At 31.7% G+C, this 18,517-nt stretch overlaps 5 protein-coding genes across 8 annotated transcripts; 2 read left to right on the forward strand and 3 right to left on the reverse strand.

The window, feature by feature from the left end:
* Positions 1–8: 8 nt before the first annotated feature.
* Positions 9–2,735, reverse strand: LOC105665872 (beta-parvin). 3 transcript variants are annotated; one of them, XM_012309811.3, is made up of 6 exons: positions 2,603–2,735; positions 1,786–1,970; positions 1,313–1,576; positions 836–1,230; positions 522–765; positions 9–439 (listed from the first exon to the last, which is right to left on the reverse strand). In XM_012309811.3, exons 2-6 carry the CDS (start codon positions 1,901–1,903, stop codon positions 363–365), a joined length of 1,098 nt encoding a protein of 365 aa, XP_012165201.1. In that variant the 5' UTR covers positions 1,904–1,970; positions 2,603–2,735; the 3' UTR covers positions 9–362. The 3 variants fall into 3 exon arrangements, with proteins under 3 accessions (XP_012165201.1, XP_012165202.1, XP_048263106.1); XM_012309812.3 differs by lacking the exon at positions 2,603–2,735 and adding an exon at positions 2,260–2,385; XM_048407149.1 differs by lacking the exons at positions 1,786–1,970; positions 2,603–2,735 and adding an exon at positions 1,661–1,771.
* Positions 2,399–4,523, forward strand: LOC100648092 (28S ribosomal protein S35, mitochondrial). Of its 2 annotated transcripts, none has more exons than XM_003396224.4 (3): positions 2,399–2,606; positions 2,906–3,525; positions 3,609–4,523. In XM_003396224.4, exons 1-3 carry the CDS (start codon positions 2,549–2,551, stop codon positions 3,879–3,881), a joined length of 951 nt encoding a protein of 316 aa, XP_003396272.1. In that variant the 5' UTR covers positions 2,399–2,548; the 3' UTR covers positions 3,882–4,523. The 2 variants fall into 2 exon arrangements, with proteins under 2 accessions (XP_003396272.1, XP_003396271.1); XM_003396223.4 differs by lacking the exon at positions 2,399–2,606 and adding an exon at positions 2,648–2,784.
* Positions 4,230–7,926, reverse strand: LOC100647970 (kinesin-like protein KIF18A). The gene is made up of 2 exons (XM_003396385.4): positions 5,169–7,926; positions 4,230–4,949 (listed from the first exon to the last, which is right to left on the reverse strand). Exons 1-2 carry the CDS (start codon positions 7,778–7,780, stop codon positions 4,913–4,915), a joined length of 2,649 nt encoding a protein of 882 aa, XP_003396433.2. The 5' UTR covers positions 7,781–7,926; the 3' UTR covers positions 4,230–4,912.
* Positions 7,927–11,588: 3,662 nt separating this feature from the next.
* LOC100648395 (pyruvate dehydrogenase [acetyl-transferring]-phosphatase 1, mitochondrial) lies at positions 11,589–15,556 on the forward strand. Its single transcript, XM_003396226.4, has 4 exons — positions 11,589–13,792; positions 13,849–13,990; positions 14,122–14,598; positions 14,730–15,556. The coding sequence occupies exons 1-4, from the start codon at positions 13,661–13,663 to the stop codon at positions 15,410–15,412; spliced, it is 1,434 nt and encodes a 477-aa protein (XP_003396274.1). The 5' UTR covers positions 11,589–13,660; the 3' UTR covers positions 15,413–15,556.
* LOC100648278 (vacuolar protein sorting-associated protein 4) lies at positions 15,496–18,489 on the reverse strand. Its single transcript, XM_003396225.4, has 6 exons — positions 18,174–18,489; positions 17,974–18,085; positions 17,435–17,811; positions 17,031–17,298; positions 16,469–16,911; positions 15,496–16,364 (listed from the first exon to the last, which is right to left on the reverse strand). Exons 1-6 carry the CDS (start codon positions 18,195–18,197, stop codon positions 16,263–16,265), a joined length of 1,326 nt encoding a protein of 441 aa, XP_003396273.1. The 5' UTR covers positions 18,198–18,489; the 3' UTR covers positions 15,496–16,262.
* Between the last annotated feature and the right edge of the window lie 28 nt (positions 18,490–18,517).

Below are 18,517 nucleotides of genomic sequence, written 5' to 3' on the forward strand. Positions count from 1 at the left end.
CAGATAGATTTAAAAAGTAAAATTTTTATATTTCTTAGAATCTTCATAAGAATGTATAAAATTCGTACAACTATATTTAACTTGAATAAATTTGAATAATAACATAAGGATTATAATTTTGAAGAAATATTAGATTTTAAAGACATGACAATATCCTTTCTATTTCGCTTCTACTACATCTATTATTCCTAACTTTTTTTGTCCGTTCTCCATTATCATATGCAAAAGTACATTGCTCGCGTACCAATTATGAAAACCATATTCTTTGGTTAGTAATGTTAGTAACATTAGTAACACTAATTAACTCTCATTAATTTGTTCAAATCTTATTATATTTATCTTCCTTTAAATTATTTATTAACTTAATTCATGCTTTTATATTTTGTGAATAGATTGTACAATACTCGTAGAGTTGATTTTAGATCCAAATTTACAATATCTGTAAACAAAATATAATGTCACCAGTCACATTCATTTAATTCTGATATTTCATAAGTATTACAGTTAAGAACAATACCAACCTTCTGGGCGAGCCTTGGGTTTTGGTAGACCAATATCTTGCATAATATCAAATGCAAATGAAACATTATGTACCTTATGATCATGTGTTTTAGGTGTCAAATGAAAACTACCTAAAGGTACGAAAAAACCTTCGAGAAGTCCAAGTAGAAGAGTTAAAAAAACACCATCATGAAATTGCGTATCTAAATCTGTCACCTCCAAATGAACTTTACTCAAGTGTTTATTGACGAAAGAAATCAACGACTAGAAAATAAAACTATGTATTGCATTGTAGAGAGCATATAATTTTTTATAACTCAAACGAACAACATACCTTTTTAACTACAGCTAATTTATCAGCCGGATGATCGAAAAGACTATCGAAAGCGTCTCGTTCGCAACGCATTCCCAAATCATCGTACGTCGATGTAATTTCTTCTCTAACCGTTCTGTGTATTAGCTGGCCATCCTTTTTACGCACAACGACAACCTGAGCAGCTACTCTCTCTGGCAATCTAACAGGCGCTCGAAATTGCCTTGCCAAACCAACCAATAAATGTAAAATGGCAACAATGTTTTTCGAATGAACAGATTCTACGTTCCATTTGTAAGGAGGATGGCGTCCTAATACTTGATTAGCAGCTGACAACACAACTGCTAATTTCTGTTTCTGACCTTCTTCTGATTGAGTCACTTCAGGAACATCTAACTTCTTTCCTGTCAACTTTTCTAAAATTAATAAAAAAAATATGCCTACTTAGACTCCATGTATTAGAAGAATTCTATTCAATTTTACTATTATATAACATACCCAATAGTTTCTGTAGTACCTGTCCATCATACAAATCTTCTGCAATATCTTTAACAATAATCCGTTGGTCTGCTAATTCATCGTTGATCCATTCAATGAGGACAAATATTAATTCTTTAAGTTTAGAATCTTCCAAAGACCTAGGTTCTATCATTGAACGTTCCTCATTTTCATCTAACGCATATTCTTCTGGTGGCATCTCTGGATTGGCTGCAAATCCTGGTGAATCAATTGCATATTTCCCTTCCTCCTGTACCTCTTGCACTATATCAAACAAATTCAAAATAAACATAAACAGTAACTTTAAGAACAAACATTTAAAAAATACAAATCGAACATCGACATTACCAACAATATCGTTTTAAAGTTTGTAACTACTCGGACCATATAAGGAAATATATCCTGTAAATTCTCGTAAAAGAAGCATAAGCAAAGTTAACTTGTCACAACCTAATGTAAACGCAGTGTGATACCTTCTTTGATACGCTTTTTTCGACCCAAGGTCCCAATCTTATCCCAGAAACTTTCTTCTTTTTCATCCTTCCTCGTCGAAATAGGAGGTCGTGGAGATTTTGGACGTGGAGACGACATGTTCAACACCAACGTTCATCAAAAATTAATCCGAAGGATGAAGGATGTCATCTCTCGAAATACCAACCTTTAACCACATTTACAAACATCGATTGTATATGCATACATTATATTATATGTATGCGTACTCCAGATCTTTTTTGAGCATCTATATTGAAACGAACTTTACAAGTACCAGTTTTTAAGTACATTTACTTTTTTTATCGTTGCTTAAATTACATTGATTCATAATTATCAACTTTTGTAATCTTTAATTATTTTACACATATCCTTAAAATTAAACCTATTTCGAAAAACATGCTAACATCTTAATTCATAGAAATCATATAGTACCATCTATTGTAGCATATACATACATTTCAATCACGGTTTTCTTTAGAAATGTTTTAATTCATTTAAAATATGTCATACTTCCTCGGATATTCTTCAGAACTTCAGATCATATAAAAAAAAAGATATATGTAAAGATTATATGTAAATAAAGGAAGATTATTTGTTACAGAGTAGATTATCATTCACACAAAAATGTCGTTTACATTTACTTAAACGGATTTTGTATCTGAAGTTAAATAAAAAATAAATAAAATTAAAGTTCTATCTAATTATGTATTATATTACAACAACATTCGTTATACAGTTAAAAATATGCACATGCGTATATATGTTTATACAGAAATGAGTCGTGTAGGAACTACTTACTTAGGTAGGTCTCTGCGCTGTGTAAACCGTAAAACGTAATTTAAGGTTATTAACAAAATATCAAGAAATAATTGTTAAAATGTTATCGCTAATAAGACGTTACGAAACCCAAAATATTATAACGGCATTAAAAATTATGAAACTTTCGTCATCATCTTCTGCGAGCATCGATGATGATATAGGTATTATAACATTCTTCTAACCAAACTTCCTATTAAATATAATTTTTTACAAAAATATAAACATATTTTTATTATGTAATGCTCGTGCGTATTTTTAATTTATATATACTTTCTTTCATAGAATTTCGGGTATTGGAATTAATGCCAAGTGAACAGAAAGCTACAAAAAAAAGGTCACAAACAAAGGTAAATTTAATGAATAAAACTAAAAATGAAGTGTTAACTAATCAAGATTGGCAGGCAATTTGGCCTGCTGCACGAACATTTCATCCTGATATCGTACCATTTACTTTACAACAAGGATATAAAAATAAGAAAGGTATACATCCTGATAAATATGCAAATGCAGAGTTATTGAAAATTCCGAACTTCTTACACCTTACTCCACCTGTTATTGAAAGACATTGCAGAGCAATAAAAAAATTTTGTACGAAATGGCCAAAAGAATTGAAAACAGATGAAACATGTGTAAAATACTTTCCTGTTGAAATCATTACATCTGATTATTGTTATTCTTCTCCTACAATAAGAGAACCTCTTGCTAGAATAGTTAATTTGAGAGTAAGACTATCTTCTTTGCATTTAGATGCTCATGCTAAAGATAAAATACTTAGGTTACTGGGTAATAGGTATAATCCTAACACAGATATAATAACGATAACTGCAGACAGATGTCCAAGTAGAAAACAGAATTTAGATTATGTAAATTACCTACTAACTGCATTGTTTCATGTATCTTGGGTAAGTCATTTCCTATTAATTATATCAATTTTCTGATACATATAGAATACAAGCAAAGCAAATCAAACAAGAATTGTTTTTAGCGTTTTGAACCATGGGAGACAGAAAAATCTGAAGTAGATATGGAATATTATGACTGGGATAAAAGTAAAAGCAGAAAATCTTTAACGTCCATGTATAGTTGGCCAAAAATGCCAACTGATTCCAACTATGAATACATCCCACATGCAACAGAATATAAAATTGCAGTTTCTGATTTAATAAATAAAGGAGAAGATCAATTTTCAATCAATAAATACAAACAAGCTGTTAGAAATGTGTTAAACCTAAAATCTTATGATTTTAAAAATAAGTAAAGAAAAGTTAAGAACAAATAAATAAAAATATTGAGTTTGTAATGTTTGTCATTCCTAATTTAACTGTATTAACTGTTATAGAACATTTATGTAAAAAAAAAACATAAAACTGTGATAATGTGATATAATGTAATTGAAAAGGTAAGTTTTTATTAAAAATTAAAGGATTATGGAAGTAGTTGTACAATAATTCTTTATCTCGACAAAATTGTTTACCGCCGGACACTGACTATGGTATATAAAGACATATCGTTAAGCGCTATACCATATATTTGGAGTACAGGTTGCATTATGCAATACAAAAAAGAAAAAAATATATTTAGGATGTTTACAAATGACAACCTAAAATTTAAGTTCAATTTCGTTTATTTTATTTAAATTAAACTTAACTTAAAAAGCAATTAAGTTCATAAATTACAGCATATCTCATTTCTGACCTATGATAGTTGTGTATTAAACGTACCATAACTAAGAGGCAAACAATTTTCATTTGTAATATTTCTCGATATAACCATACATTCTTATCCAACAATGTTCCACAAATTAGTTTCTCTCCTGAAGGTGTTTCTGACTATTGCACCACAATATGAAACATTAAGTAAATGCTACCTTATAAGATAAATATAAATTGATGTTATTTTACTTTCTTGTGTTCTTTTTTCGATATTCAGTCTATAAATGATGATTTATTAAAATATCATTAAAAAGTAACATAAATCCACAAATACTTTTACTAAACAAATATAAATGGAAGATACATTTGCACCTTTATAACATTGCATAATTTTATATAATTTCAATTTTATAACTAACATCTTCAAGATTTTATGATTATTATTTTTCTTATTACAATGTCATTTTTATGCTTATTATAATGTTACTTTATGCTATAAATTTTTTGTACTTATATGTCACTAAAAATATAAAATATTTAATCAGACCTCCATCTATCGTCTTTCTGGATCCAACATAAAAAATTACATATACATTTGTTTGTTGTTAAATTAGTTTTCATATTATTACTATTGCTATCATGGAATTTGTGACGAAGGTAGAACTGGACAGAATCTGCAACAATGTCATAATTTTTATTCCAAATGAAAAATATTGAATTACTTGTAAAAATTTGGAAATTTATCTCTTTTAACAATGTCAAAAATTTTTTGTTTTAATAATTTAGGACCATTGTCATTATAGCCTAATATACTAACTTAGTAAGGCTTACCGAGTCTTTTTTGTTAAACAATGCCAATAATTGTATTGCAATTTATTAAAACCTGCACTTACTTTTGTTTTTCTTTTGGTTTTTGATAGGGATGCGTTGACATTAATCTTTTTCTTTCTTTTTCCCTTACTGCTTTTAACCCTCTATTTGATGTATTTATATCAAGATTTTCTTTCTTAAGTTTATCTGCTTTTAACTTATTTAATATGGTTATACTTCTAGCGCTCATTGTTACATGTGGCTTTTGCGTATATTTTTTATTTTCTTTATCTTTGATTCCTATTGTACAGATTGTAATATCCTTACGTTTAGGGGATATCTTCCTTGCCTGTTTGATAGGAGTCCTTGTTATATTCATATTATTTTTATCTGAAAGGACACGCTTTTTAACTTTTTCTTGTATACAATTTACATTTTGTCCTTCTTCTGTACTTTGCTTTATTACTTTCATATCAGTATTACAATCCATGGTTGATTCTTCTTCCAATGTGACAGTTACATTCTGTGTATCAAACACTTCTTTTTCAGAATAAGATGTATTGAAAGTTGCATCCAATGCATTTTGATCATTTAAAGGTTGTAACACATATATAGGTATCTTACTATTAAGGGGATCCATTAAATGGGGTACACTAAGGCATGTCAAGTTATAAAAGCACTCCTCATGTTTAGTTGTTTCCATATCTGACCATTTTATATTTCTTACTCCTTCTAATAATTTGATCAGCTGTTTAAATTCTTCCTTCATTGTATCTGTCATGGTTCCATATCCTCTCATCATGTTATAATAATTTTGTAATGTTGTACTCATCATTTTAATCATTGAATAATGAGACTCTATTTCACATTGTTGAAGATTACTTACTTTTTTTGCATGTTCACACTGTTGTTGCAATCTAGAATTTTCTATTTCACTAGTTTGTAGTGCAAACATATCTTCTAATTTTGCAAGTTTCTTTAACTTTGCTTCTGCATACAGTTTTTGTATTTCTGTTTCTACTGAACACAATTCCTCCCATGCTGCTTCCATCTGTATCTTTAAAGAATCTCTTTGTCGTTCAAAGTAATGCAGTGATTTATTAACTCTTGATTTACCACTTGCATTTTGTTCTTCAAGCGTCAAAGTATCAACAGCTGCTGTTAGATTATGCAATCTTTCATCTGCTGCTTTCTTATATTGAATTCTACAGCATAATATCTTGTCTGCGCTTTCTAATGAAAGGACTTTTTCATTCAGAATTTTCTTTTTTTGAAGTAATTCAATTAATTTATTGCTATCAATTAGTGCAGCTTTATCTATTTCCTCATTAATGTTATTACCTTGACCTTGTGGTAATGCATGCAGCGAACTATTTTCAAATGCTAATAGCTTTTGTTTTAGATAATTTATTTCTTTCTTTTGTTCTTCAACCATTTTTATATATGCAGTTACATGCATTTCACAGGATATAATATTTTTCTTTATATGAGATTTGATCTTCTTTGCTCTATTTGCATATCTCAATGTATTGTATGTATCCTCATAACTAAAGCTAGAAGGTGCTATGTTAGCTATCATAACTGTCTGACAATTTCCACCTAATGAGTCTTTTAAGAGACGAGTCAATTTAGAATCTCTGTATGTTATATGTTTTGCGCCATCTGCTAACTTATTAATGCAGTTGCCTAGAGCCAATAAAGATTTATTAATATTTGCACCTTCTTTAAACCTTGCCCCTTTACAACCTGTAGCAGAAGCTCTTTCAGAACCAGCTAAATCAATCATAGACAGTTTAACTTGTCGTACTTGACCATCCATTTTGTTGGTGATATTAATATAAACTTGAAAAACAGCGTGACTTCTACTACTTTCCTCATTTGCATCCGTAGGATGTTGAGTGCGATTTTTATTGCCTTTTGCTAAAAGTGTCAATAATTCTTCAGCATTCTGAATAGCAATTATTTTAAGACCAGCAACAACTACTCCATATCTACCATCATCTCTTAAATGCAAAGGACCAGATTTATGTAAAAGATCTTGCACATTTTCATTATAAATTTCTAAATACGTTACACCTAAATTAAATTCACGTTGATCACTTTGCTGTTCTATTTGAGAAAATAATTCTGCGACTGTCCTGTATGTAATACCAGGATCATTGCTACTACCAAGCATAGTATGAGTTTTTCCAGCACCAGTTGCTCCGTATGCAAATACAGAACAATTATAACCATCCAAAAGATTGCAAATCAAATCTTTCGTACTTCCTTCAAATACATCACTGTTATTCGACGTCATGTCAAATATTTTGTCAAAAATGAATTGTAGTTCTTTATTTTGTTTCTTAAGCAAATCACGACCTTTCTGAGCAACACCATGATAAAAAAATGGATTCTCCTCTTCTTTAGGATCGAAAATTAGCATTCTATCGTCAACAATTTTCAAAACAGTTTTACAATTGCTCTGCTGTTCATGCTCATTTTGCGGTCGTATTCTTACGATTACTTTAATACTCGTCTGCGAACCAGATTCAGTTTGTATCGATAAACTTGGGCTTTCACTTGTGCTTGGCTTTGTTGAATTGTTTGAAATTCGTTTCTTTGGCAACTTTTTAACTTTGTTTGGCGAAAATGCTTTCGCCAAATCTCTTTTATTAAACACCATAGTAAACTTTACTAATTTACATGCGAACATCCATCACTGGCCGTTGAATGTAAACTAAGTCTTCAAATTTAAATTTCTGCATCCTGAACTCTTCAAAGACAGTTTTGACAATAGTAAACACCTTTATAGTGACATTTTAGGGAATTTTCCCAAACAGAAATTCAACTTTGAGTTTGTTTTATTTTTCTTTCAGTATTAGTTATATTACTCACTTATAAACTGATGATATTATCGAATAATTAGATCAAAATCGAATAATAATTATTTTGATTTTTGTCCACTTCATGTCTCATTATGGGCCGTGCTGAAATCTGCCAATCAAACGTGCCCGAAAATTGGGTCATGTAAAAGCAACATGGAAAGCAACGAAGTTTTCATTATTGTTCAAACAGGGACAAATAGAGAGTTTCTTGGCTCTGTCTGATAAATTCAGTACATATTATGCATGGATAGAACGATACTTCTTATCTACTATGTCGATTTTTCACGACTCAATTATCGGACGACTCAATTATTTTTTCTATGCTTTCGGTATATTAGTGTTAAGATCTATTTATGTGGCTGTGTTCAGTATATTAGTGTTAATTTCCCATAAATATCTATCTATCTACAATAATATTACACCAAAAAAAAAAAAATTCAACTTTGAATTGTTATGTTACGTTTGTGGTTTTGGGGAAAAATGGTGAGTGAATTGGAGCGTGGAGCTCTGAACCGCCCTGCTCGCCAGAGTGCGCGAAAATTGAAAAAACTTTTATTTTAAAGCTAAGATTTATTCAGAAGTTAGCTTGTCAAAAATACAAGAAAATTATCTCTCAAAAGATAAAATTAGATAAAATTAATCTGCTCAAAAAAACTCATCTTCGATCGCAATTTCGATGCTTGTTCACTCTTCTCTATTCTCGGATTTTCTTCCTTGCTTACCCTGATGGTTGAAATTGCGCGCCGCTCGTTGAAATACTATCTTTGAGATTCATCCATTCTTGAGTTCATGGACATGGAAGACACTTAAACTTAGAAAAGTTTACATGAATTGGTAAAAAGAAAAGATCTCGAGAAAATCTAGATTTTTCCAAAGATTCTAGTGACTTGTCCCACAGCTGCTAATTCGATACGGCCCTTAATGGAACGTTACTTGATGCAGTGCTTTCTGTCTATGTGTTATTTTCCACTTGTATTATATATGTCTTATAACGAAAAACACTAAAAAGTGTAAAATTTGTTAAGTTAATAATTAAAACTTGTTCGTTAAACTAATTGTAAATTGTCTAAGAAAGAGAAATTGTTTACTATACATATATGTGATGGATACTAATGATACTTTCCGTCTTACAGAAAATGAAATTGTATTTGGTGAATTAATTTCACATGAATATATTTCAGGAAAACTATTGTTGTAAAAAAATTAAATATATTACTTATGCTTTCATTATTGTTTATGCACAGAGTACTATTTGTACATATAATATGCACCACCACTTAACTACACGAAAGATACATATATACGTTTCTTATTCTACCCAAAGTATTATCTTGTTTATAAACTACAGTCGTTCGGTTATTCTATAGTTTTGTAGAAGTGTGTGTGGCGTTGTGTTGTCGTCGGTGATAGTAGTAGTTGCCGGCTGTAGATGTCGCTGCTGGGGCACTGCTAATTATTCTTTTATTTTGATGCGTGGCAGAAAAATAAGATCACGGGCGCCGGGAATCGAACCCGGGTCCCGAACGTTCGAAACCTAAGAGCGCTAATCACTTCGCTACCGTGTCCGTTGCTTAGTTAGTCCGTTGTCGAGTGCCACTACAGTTTCAATTTTTGTTCTCTTTGGCAATGCTGAAAATACATTTGTCCTATTGTTAAATTTATGAGATTAACTGCTATTATTAAATTAACCGTTTTAGCGCCACGCAGCGCGATCGCGTTGTTCGCGTATTGTGGTGAAATGTGTCGCGATGTTTAGTCATGATCGTCAATTCGCTCGTTGCGACTCACAACAGAGTTTCCTTTCGTAATTACTTTTTTGTTCAAATAATCGTAAACCACCTGCATAAATAAATAAACTGTTTTGAATTTACTTTTATTTACTTATTTACTTCTGCATAGTACAAATATGTTGTCAATATTTTCGAAAATATGAAAAAACAATATAATATTTTATTTATAATAGATATAGAACTAGATTACTAATGTTCATTGTCATGTTTAGAAGTAAGTCTTTTATTTAGTTCACCCATTGCCCTTGTTTCTTTATATCTTCTTATGCTTTTAGGATGATAAACGAAAAAAATAAACAAGACATATATTAAATCAAAACACAAAGGTGTAAACACACAAAGGCATTAAAATTATAGCCATGGTTTTACAGGATCCTGACATTCATTGTTTTTTAAAATAGACATGTTTATGAAGACAAAATGGATGAAGCCCTTTTTTGCACTGCACACAAATTAAATTCAATCGTTTTATACTATCAATTTTACTGCTACAAACTACGCACTGTCTTAATTTTTTGCCTGGTAGTTTCATTAAGCCAAATATTCTGTCATTATCATTTACCATATGTTGTTTTTTGACTTGTATCCATTCATGCTCTATTTCAGATATAATACTCGATGTAAATTCCAATCGAGTCATTGACTTCTTTTTGCTAACTTCCTTATAAAATAGATAGGAATTTAATACCATACGGGCAATGATGTGAAACGTAATTTTTTTTCCAATATTTACCGTGCGGCGTTTATCAAGATAGACGTATAACATTTTGTCCGATTTGTCAACTCCCCTCATATAACTATTATAACCGTCAACCATGCATGGTTTTATTCTACTTCTTTCGTTTCCATTTCGTTTTTTAATTACGATGGTATTGTCATTTGAAGCATGCGTCGAAATTAATTTGGATACCCTATTCGCGTATTCAACTATTGGCATAAATTTTACGCATGGGTCGTACTTTTCATGGCCTGGTGGGAAACATTCTTTATTACCGACTAAGTGAAAACATTGATAAATAAGCTGGAATCTATTTCGCGAAAACATTTTTGAAAGGGTATGCTCCTTGAATTTTCGGTCCAATAAGAAAATATTGTTGGTCGCTTCGTTATCCCCATTTCCAATAAAACTATAAACGCCTTTATTTCGGGCAAAGTAACTGGTTTCCATAGTTTCTTTAGAGATTTTTGGGTGATTTCACGTGACTTTATTAATTGTTTGGCGTATTTATTCGTTTCGCGAACCATTAATGTTAGCAGGAATGAATCGACGAACAGATTAAAATAATCGATAAGTTTAGATTCGTTAGTTAGCGATGACTGTGACCCAGTGCCTTCAGTAAAGGAAAATAAATTCTTTTGTTCACCTATATCATTAATAGAAGTACTTGCAGATGTAGCAGAATAGATAAAATTGCATGGAATACTATCTTCGCTACTAGATGTATCAAAAATGTCTATTCTCCTTCTTTTTGAAACTGGAACGATCTTACTACTGCTATCGTCAGATTCAAAAGTTGAATTAGGTCTCTAACTTGACTTCGTTCTTTTCTTTTTCGTATCCATTGCCCTCGATCAAGATGACCACCAGTTGTCAAGACATATCAACTCTGGCCCATAATAACACTAAGGAACCGCGATAAAATTTAGCATTTTTTACAGTCCATTGTTATAAACATTTTAAAAGTCGTTTCTTAGAGTTATTGTTCATTGCGATAAAACAAGGGAAAAGCGGGTTTTTCTCAACCCCACCCTCGAGTAACCGTTGGTGGAGAACGGCCAATATTCATCAATATTTTCATATAAATATCGCCGTCACAGATCATATTCTTAGTTGCTATCGTCCTTTCGACCAGAATACATCTGTTTGTTAGTCAATCAGTCGACATCTAAACTTGTTATCTCTAAAACTCAAACAGAAAGCATCTCAGAGCATTTTGTGTAAAGTTGTTATAAAGGGAAAAGTAAAGCATATCAAGTTTGACAATAATTTTATATTCCGTACATAGCGTTATTCTGTGATAAATGTTTATCCTAAAAATGTCAAGACTTCTCAAAATAAAATTATAAAAAGAATAACAGACATAGAAGACTGTTCAGTGTGCGATGAACAAGGAACTTCAGCAACTGAAAACAGCATGGAAACACATGGAAAGCTATTTACAACCGAATCAGAGTTGAGTATTATTTATAAATAAGCGTTCATGTCCAGAGAAAAGAGGAAAGGAATTATCGTTAACACCAAAGAGCGAGACTGATGTAAAGAACCAACGTATCGAAAATGGGCCCGATGGGATAGTTTGGAGAGAAATAGATGCAAGTCCCAAATCTGGCAGAACATCAGTTCATAACATTTTTAGGGATATTTTAAACGGCATATAATGAAAGGATAAGTAAAGATGGTATTTTATCTTGTCATCAATCACCGTATATATCTGGAGTATTGGAGGTTAAGAGGAAGCTAGATGCAACAAAACATGTAACTTTGGGTTACAAGGTCTAGAAACAAAAGAGCTATAAGTAGATTTTTATTGCTGTTTTTTGTAACTTTCAGCTAAAGTTACACACCAAGGTTAATTTTTTAGTAATGTCGTTTGTTGTAATGTGACACTGCTAGAATGAGGATTTAGATCAGCATACACTTATACTTATGCTTACTTCAATATATATATTTCTGTTATAAATTCATCCACGTGTTCCTCTATCAGATAACCTCAACATAACATTGATACAGTGTAGTTCTCCCATAGACTAATACAGATAGATAGCGTGTTCTTACAGGTAAGCTGAAGATTATGTTGAAGGACAGAAATAATGCCATACGAGATACGACTATGGTGCCGAGTGTCGAGGTATCGCGCTCTTTCTCAAATTGTGCAAAAAGTGAGGAGAATACAAATAGTGGGGCGATCCGCTGTACTCCTCTACTACACAAGCTCCTCCTCTCTTTTCTCTTTTCTTCCCCCCACTAAAACACTCATTAGAGAGAAAAGAGGATAACCTGAATATAACACTTTCACTCTTGTGTTCTCTTTACTACTTCTTACGCCTGGGAACGCGCACTCTACTTGTATTAGTCATAATCACCTCTGGGTTCTTGATACCGCAAATATTGACCATAAAGACACATATAAATATAAAATGTGTAAGCAAGCTGAGAAAGCGATATATGTAAAAACAGAAAGAAAACGCTGCATAGAGATCTCATATATCCTTGTCTATTAACGTATGCAGATTCATATACAAATACATACATATAAAATAAGCGTAATACTGATTTCGGCTAAATTTTATTTTAAGAAACCAAACATTATTGGCTTTTTCTTGCAATTTTGTAGTTTTCGACGTGTAGAATCCAAAAATAGAAGTTTTAAGACGGGGAATCTATTGGTTCAAAATTTATAATGTTATGAAGTTATGAAATTAAAAAATTACAATTAATCAGAGTCGCGAAGAAAATACTGAAGGGTTGCTTTTTACAATCTTTTTATCTAGGCATATAACTAACATAAATTTAAAAAACATACTTTTTTAATTTTTATTGCAGCCTCAAATAATAAAATTGTAAAGAGTGACCTTCACTATTTTCTTCGCAATTCCGAACTGCAATTTTAGAAAAACTTCTTTCACCTAAATAAATTAATCCTTCTAACTTCTTAAAAAAAATCCAAGTCGTTTGGTTCCATTTTAAAAAAGTTATTCTGTTTTAAAGAGTGTACTAATACTTTTGTTCATGACCGTATTTGACGCGTGCGCATATATTCTATATGTGGCTGCTATAACAACAATTATTCTTAGAAAGACATTGCAAAAGATAGGAGCTTAACATAACCTGCGAGTGCGAAGCAGACAAAATGTGCTGTAGAAGTAAAAGCACGAAAATGTGCTAGTACAAATATACTGCAAAACCGCAGAAATAGAATGGTTTTACAAAACGTTGGCAGTAATTTAATTAAAACTGTCAGTAATGTATGCATTAGACATAATGAATGGAGTAGTAACAAATGTGCTCACAGATTATATATGGCATTGCCACGGCTTACACCACAAGAGGTAATATAATCTTATCAAACTCTTTCCAAGCTCTCTTTTTTATAAATATGTTATAGGTTACAGCAATTTTGCAAGCTAATGAATATACCAAAGAATTTGATGGTGAAAACTCTATAAAATATTATGATTCAAATCAGTTGGCATCCAATAATCCTATGGAAGATACTCGATCAGAGGCTCAATGTTTACTTACAAAAGGTACAGAAGTTGTATAAAACATTGGAAACAACTTATATATACACAAATTATTTGATATACCTTTATATTTTTACAATTAATGACACGACGAATTTCATATTATGTACAACAAAAGCACAAATTTATTTTAGGAATATTGTTAGGTGTGTTTGATGGTCATGGAGGTCGTACATGTGCACAAATTATCTCAAAGAGACTTTTTCATTATATATCAGCATGTTTGTTGCCCACAAAATTACTAAAACAGTATCTCAACACAGTTAACTCCAGCAATAAATTAGAACTTCTTCAAATGTTCAATGATAAAGTGGAATTTGTTTCTGAAATTAGAGATCTTTATCAAGCAAGTTTTTTAGCTTTTGTCAAGGACTTAATAGAAGTGGGATGTACAAAAGAATTTCAAATGGAAACAGCTTTAGAGAATGCATTTCTCAGATTAGATAATGATTTGTCGAACGAAGCACTTTTAAATTTAGGTAAAAGCAGTGCTGCTATAACTCTTGATGTTGCAACGTCTGGTGCTGTAGCAGCTGTTGCACACATAGATGGTCCACATCTTCATGTCACTGGAGTGGGTGATTGCCAAGCAGTACTCGGCATACTTTCTGGTATGAGATGTAATTATCAGACTTTGTAATTTTATGAAAAATGAATATACAGTTTTCTTATTGTTGTCATTACTACTTAATATCTATATCATTATCATCACTGTTATTAGTATTACTATCTTACATTATAGAAAATAATGATTGGTCTGCAAAATTAATGACCGTCGAACATAATACCGACAATCGTGCAGAAGTCGAAAGAATTCTATCAGAGCATCCATTGAACGAAAAATCAACTGTAATTAAATTGGAACGACTACTTGGACAATTAGCGCCCCTTCGTTCGTTAGGTGATTTTCGCTACAAATGGAGCAAACAAATCTTAGAGAAAGTAGTGGTGCCACATTTCGGTGAAACAGCAATTCCACCGAATTATTATACTCCTCCATACTTGACGGCGAAACCAGAAGTTAGATATCATAGATTAACACCAAGAGATAAATTTCTTATAATAGCTAGCGATGGTCTATGGGATTTAATGTCACCCTTACAAGCTGTACGTTTAGTAGGTGAGCATATGAGTGGAAAAGTAACATTGAATCCATTGAAGCTGCCCCGTAAAAATATGAAATTATCAGAAATACATAAAATGTTGTTGCAACGTAAAGAAGGCTTGAAAAAGAAACCTCTCGATAGTAATGCAGCGACACATTTATTGAGAAACGCACTCGGTGGTACGGAATACGGAATCGATCATGTTAAATTGTCACAATTATTGACACTACCAGGGGAAGTTGTACGAATATTTCGCGACGATATTACAATAACGGTGGTTTATATGAACTCTGAATTTTTAAGACACTGCCCTCCGTGAATCAGTAGAAAACTTTCTTGTTACATTTATAAGATCTTTCACAATTCTTATTATTTCTAGGCTTCTTGAAGGAAAAACTAAAATTCTATTGTGTACAGCTTGTTATTTATTTAATTAACAATAAAAACAATTTACACATGGAAATGGTATTTTGCTTATTTGATATACGTACACATATGTATATCACATACTACATGTAATCGCATTCACGTAATTTAACGAATCATTTCAAATTGATTATTAATATAATTTATACTTACTGGGGAAAATGAATGCAAATTTCATTGATAACGTGTCGCTGATGTTTAAGCAAAATCAAAATTACAAAACATACAAATGAATTGCTAATCTACAATCATAAACATTGTTCAGAAATACTTATTAATCCTACATATGTATTGTACAATTAATTTGTTAGGTACAAGTATAGCAATAATTATATAAGTTAAAAACGCACAGAATTCGTTACATATTACGTTATGGATCGGTAGCATTTTAACTTTTTCTCGCGCTTTTGAATAAAAAATAGTCTATTGTTTTTTTTTTGCAGATTAAAATGTAACTAATTTTCATCACAAAATATATATCGTTCATTCTGCGATTTTCATATTTTAACAAACAGTACTTATGAATAAGCATCAAGCTCGCAATGTTGGCATTGCTATCGTGTAATGACTGTTGAGGAAAAGAAAGTTTAAAAATAAAAGCCTGAGTCAATGTATGTTTGAACTTTTTGTATAAATATTACGTATCGCAATGTCGATAATCAAACAAGACATAAGGCAAGTGCATGTATAACAGAAAGATACTTTTGGAAGTATATAGCAACTTGATTAAAAAAATTTGAGTATCAACCTTCTTGACCAAAATCTTCTTTAAATTTTTCTAATTTGGCCATATCTTCTTCATTCACTGTGGGACGGGTAGTCGCTAATGATTTTAACATGTCTTTCTAAATATGAAAAGTAAATTATACCATATAATAGATTACAATTAAAAATTTTATAAAATAAGACTGAAATAATTCAATGGAAATAAAAAACATTCTATATTTACCATAGTTACAGGTGGTTCATACAATTTATCACCCTCAACTTCCATCCAGTTCATTTCAATAGCGGCTGGATCTCCCGGTGAACATGGTGTCAATAAATCATCCACAATAATAGAAGGATCTTTTGGTGATGGTCCTCTTACACGCTTGAAATGTGTTGCAGTTTGAACTAGTCTAACTGGCTGCATAAGAGCATCTCGTACGATAATACTTATATCAGCTCCAGAATAACCATCAGTGGCAGCTGCTAATTTTTTAAAGTTTTCTTCTGTTAGACAATGAGAAGTACTTCCTAAATGAAGTTTGAACATTATAACACGAGCTTGTTCATCTGGTAAGGCAATGTAAATCCTCTTCTCAAATCTTCTTCTAATAGCAGAATCTAATACCCATGGTATATTAGTAGCTCCCAATACTAGTATACCGTCATTATCTGATCCGACACCTAATGAATCATTTACCATGTCATATTTTATTTGCGTACATAACAACGTGTATTCGGAGAAATTAGTACATATGTCAATATATGTACAAATCAACAATTTATTCGAACATTTCGCTTACCTTGCATCTGAACTAAAAATTCTGTTTTTATTCTTCTTGCAGATTCGGATTCATTGTCGGAACGTGACGAGCAGAGTGAATCCACCTCGTCGATAAATATGATACTGGGTTTGTGTTGACGAGCTAATTCAAACAAATTTTTGACAAGTTTTTCAGATTCTCCAAGCCATTTGCTTACCAAGTCCGAGGATGACACAGAGAAGAACGTTGAATTATTGGCTTCAGTAGCAACAGCCTTTGCTAGATAGGATTTACCCGTACCTGGTGGCTGAAAATATCTTGAAATTACTTGAAGAAAATGATTGTAAATTACTTAGACAAAATTGCAAAACCTTTCTGCTGATAAATCATGTTTTATAGTTAATTTTTACCTAAAAGTTATTTTGTACTTATGTAAAAGTTACCCCAAATAATAAGATACCCTTCCATGGTATCCGTTTTCCAGTAAACAGATGGGGAAAACGTATTGGCAAAATAACAGCTTCCTTTAAAGCTTCCTTGGCTCCATCAAGACCAGCGACATCGCTCCACTTAACATCTGGTTTTTCAATAATTATCGCACCTTCCAGCTTGCTTTGAAGTTTCTTCTTTTCAGGATCACTATCTGTATCACTGTCTCCACTATCGCTCTTCTTATCCTCAGTTTTAGAATTATCTTCACCAGCTTTTACAGGTTTCTTCTTACTTTTTTTCAAATATGCCTTTAATTTTTCAGCTCTTTCCAAATACTGCGTACATTTCGCTCTTATACTCTCCTTAGCTCTGTCACCTTGTGCTTCATCTAGAAAATAAAAACAATAGCATAACTTCACATTCATTCCTATCATAATACTATCATAAAAAAGGGAAAAAACAAAAATGATATTATAAAAGAAACCTGATAACAATCGTACATTCAATGATATTAAATGATATTATAAAAGAAATCTGATAACAATCATACATTTAATAGAATGTAGAAAATATTCAACAGCATGTTCGTACAACCTAAGTGCTTCCTCATAATTTTTATTACGATCTTCTTCAGTAGCTCTAGTCACCAGATCTATAGCTTTCTATAACACACCAAATACATTTGTAATTACAATTGCTAACTTAGTAATAAAACAAAAACGATGAAAGTAACAAGTTTAAATAGCTCACCTGCAATATTGTACTTGAAGCCATTCTAATATTACTTTAAGCTGTATCTAACCTTTGCTACACGGTAGTTCACCGTCACGATGGGACGCAGCGTCTCAATAAAGAAAAAAGAAACAGCGATCGAGACGGCGACCTACCGCATCAAAAAGATATTCTATTTCGTTTGATAACCTTCAAAATTCGGTTGTCCAACGTCACTGCTTGACATATCACATATCTCACTAACACATTTTTAAACAAATTCTTGAAGGTAGACTCTACACTCTACACCGTTTAAACCGTCGCACTCTTAATCATACAGAACATTAAATAATGTCCCGTTCACAGAATGTTCTACCGAATCA

The sequence above is a fragment of the Bombus terrestris genome, chromosome 7, assembly GCF_910591885.1.
Source record: "Bombus terrestris chromosome 7, iyBomTerr1.2, whole genome shotgun sequence".
NCBI classification, from domain to species: Eukaryota; Metazoa; Arthropoda; class Insecta; order Hymenoptera; family Apidae; genus Bombus; species Bombus terrestris.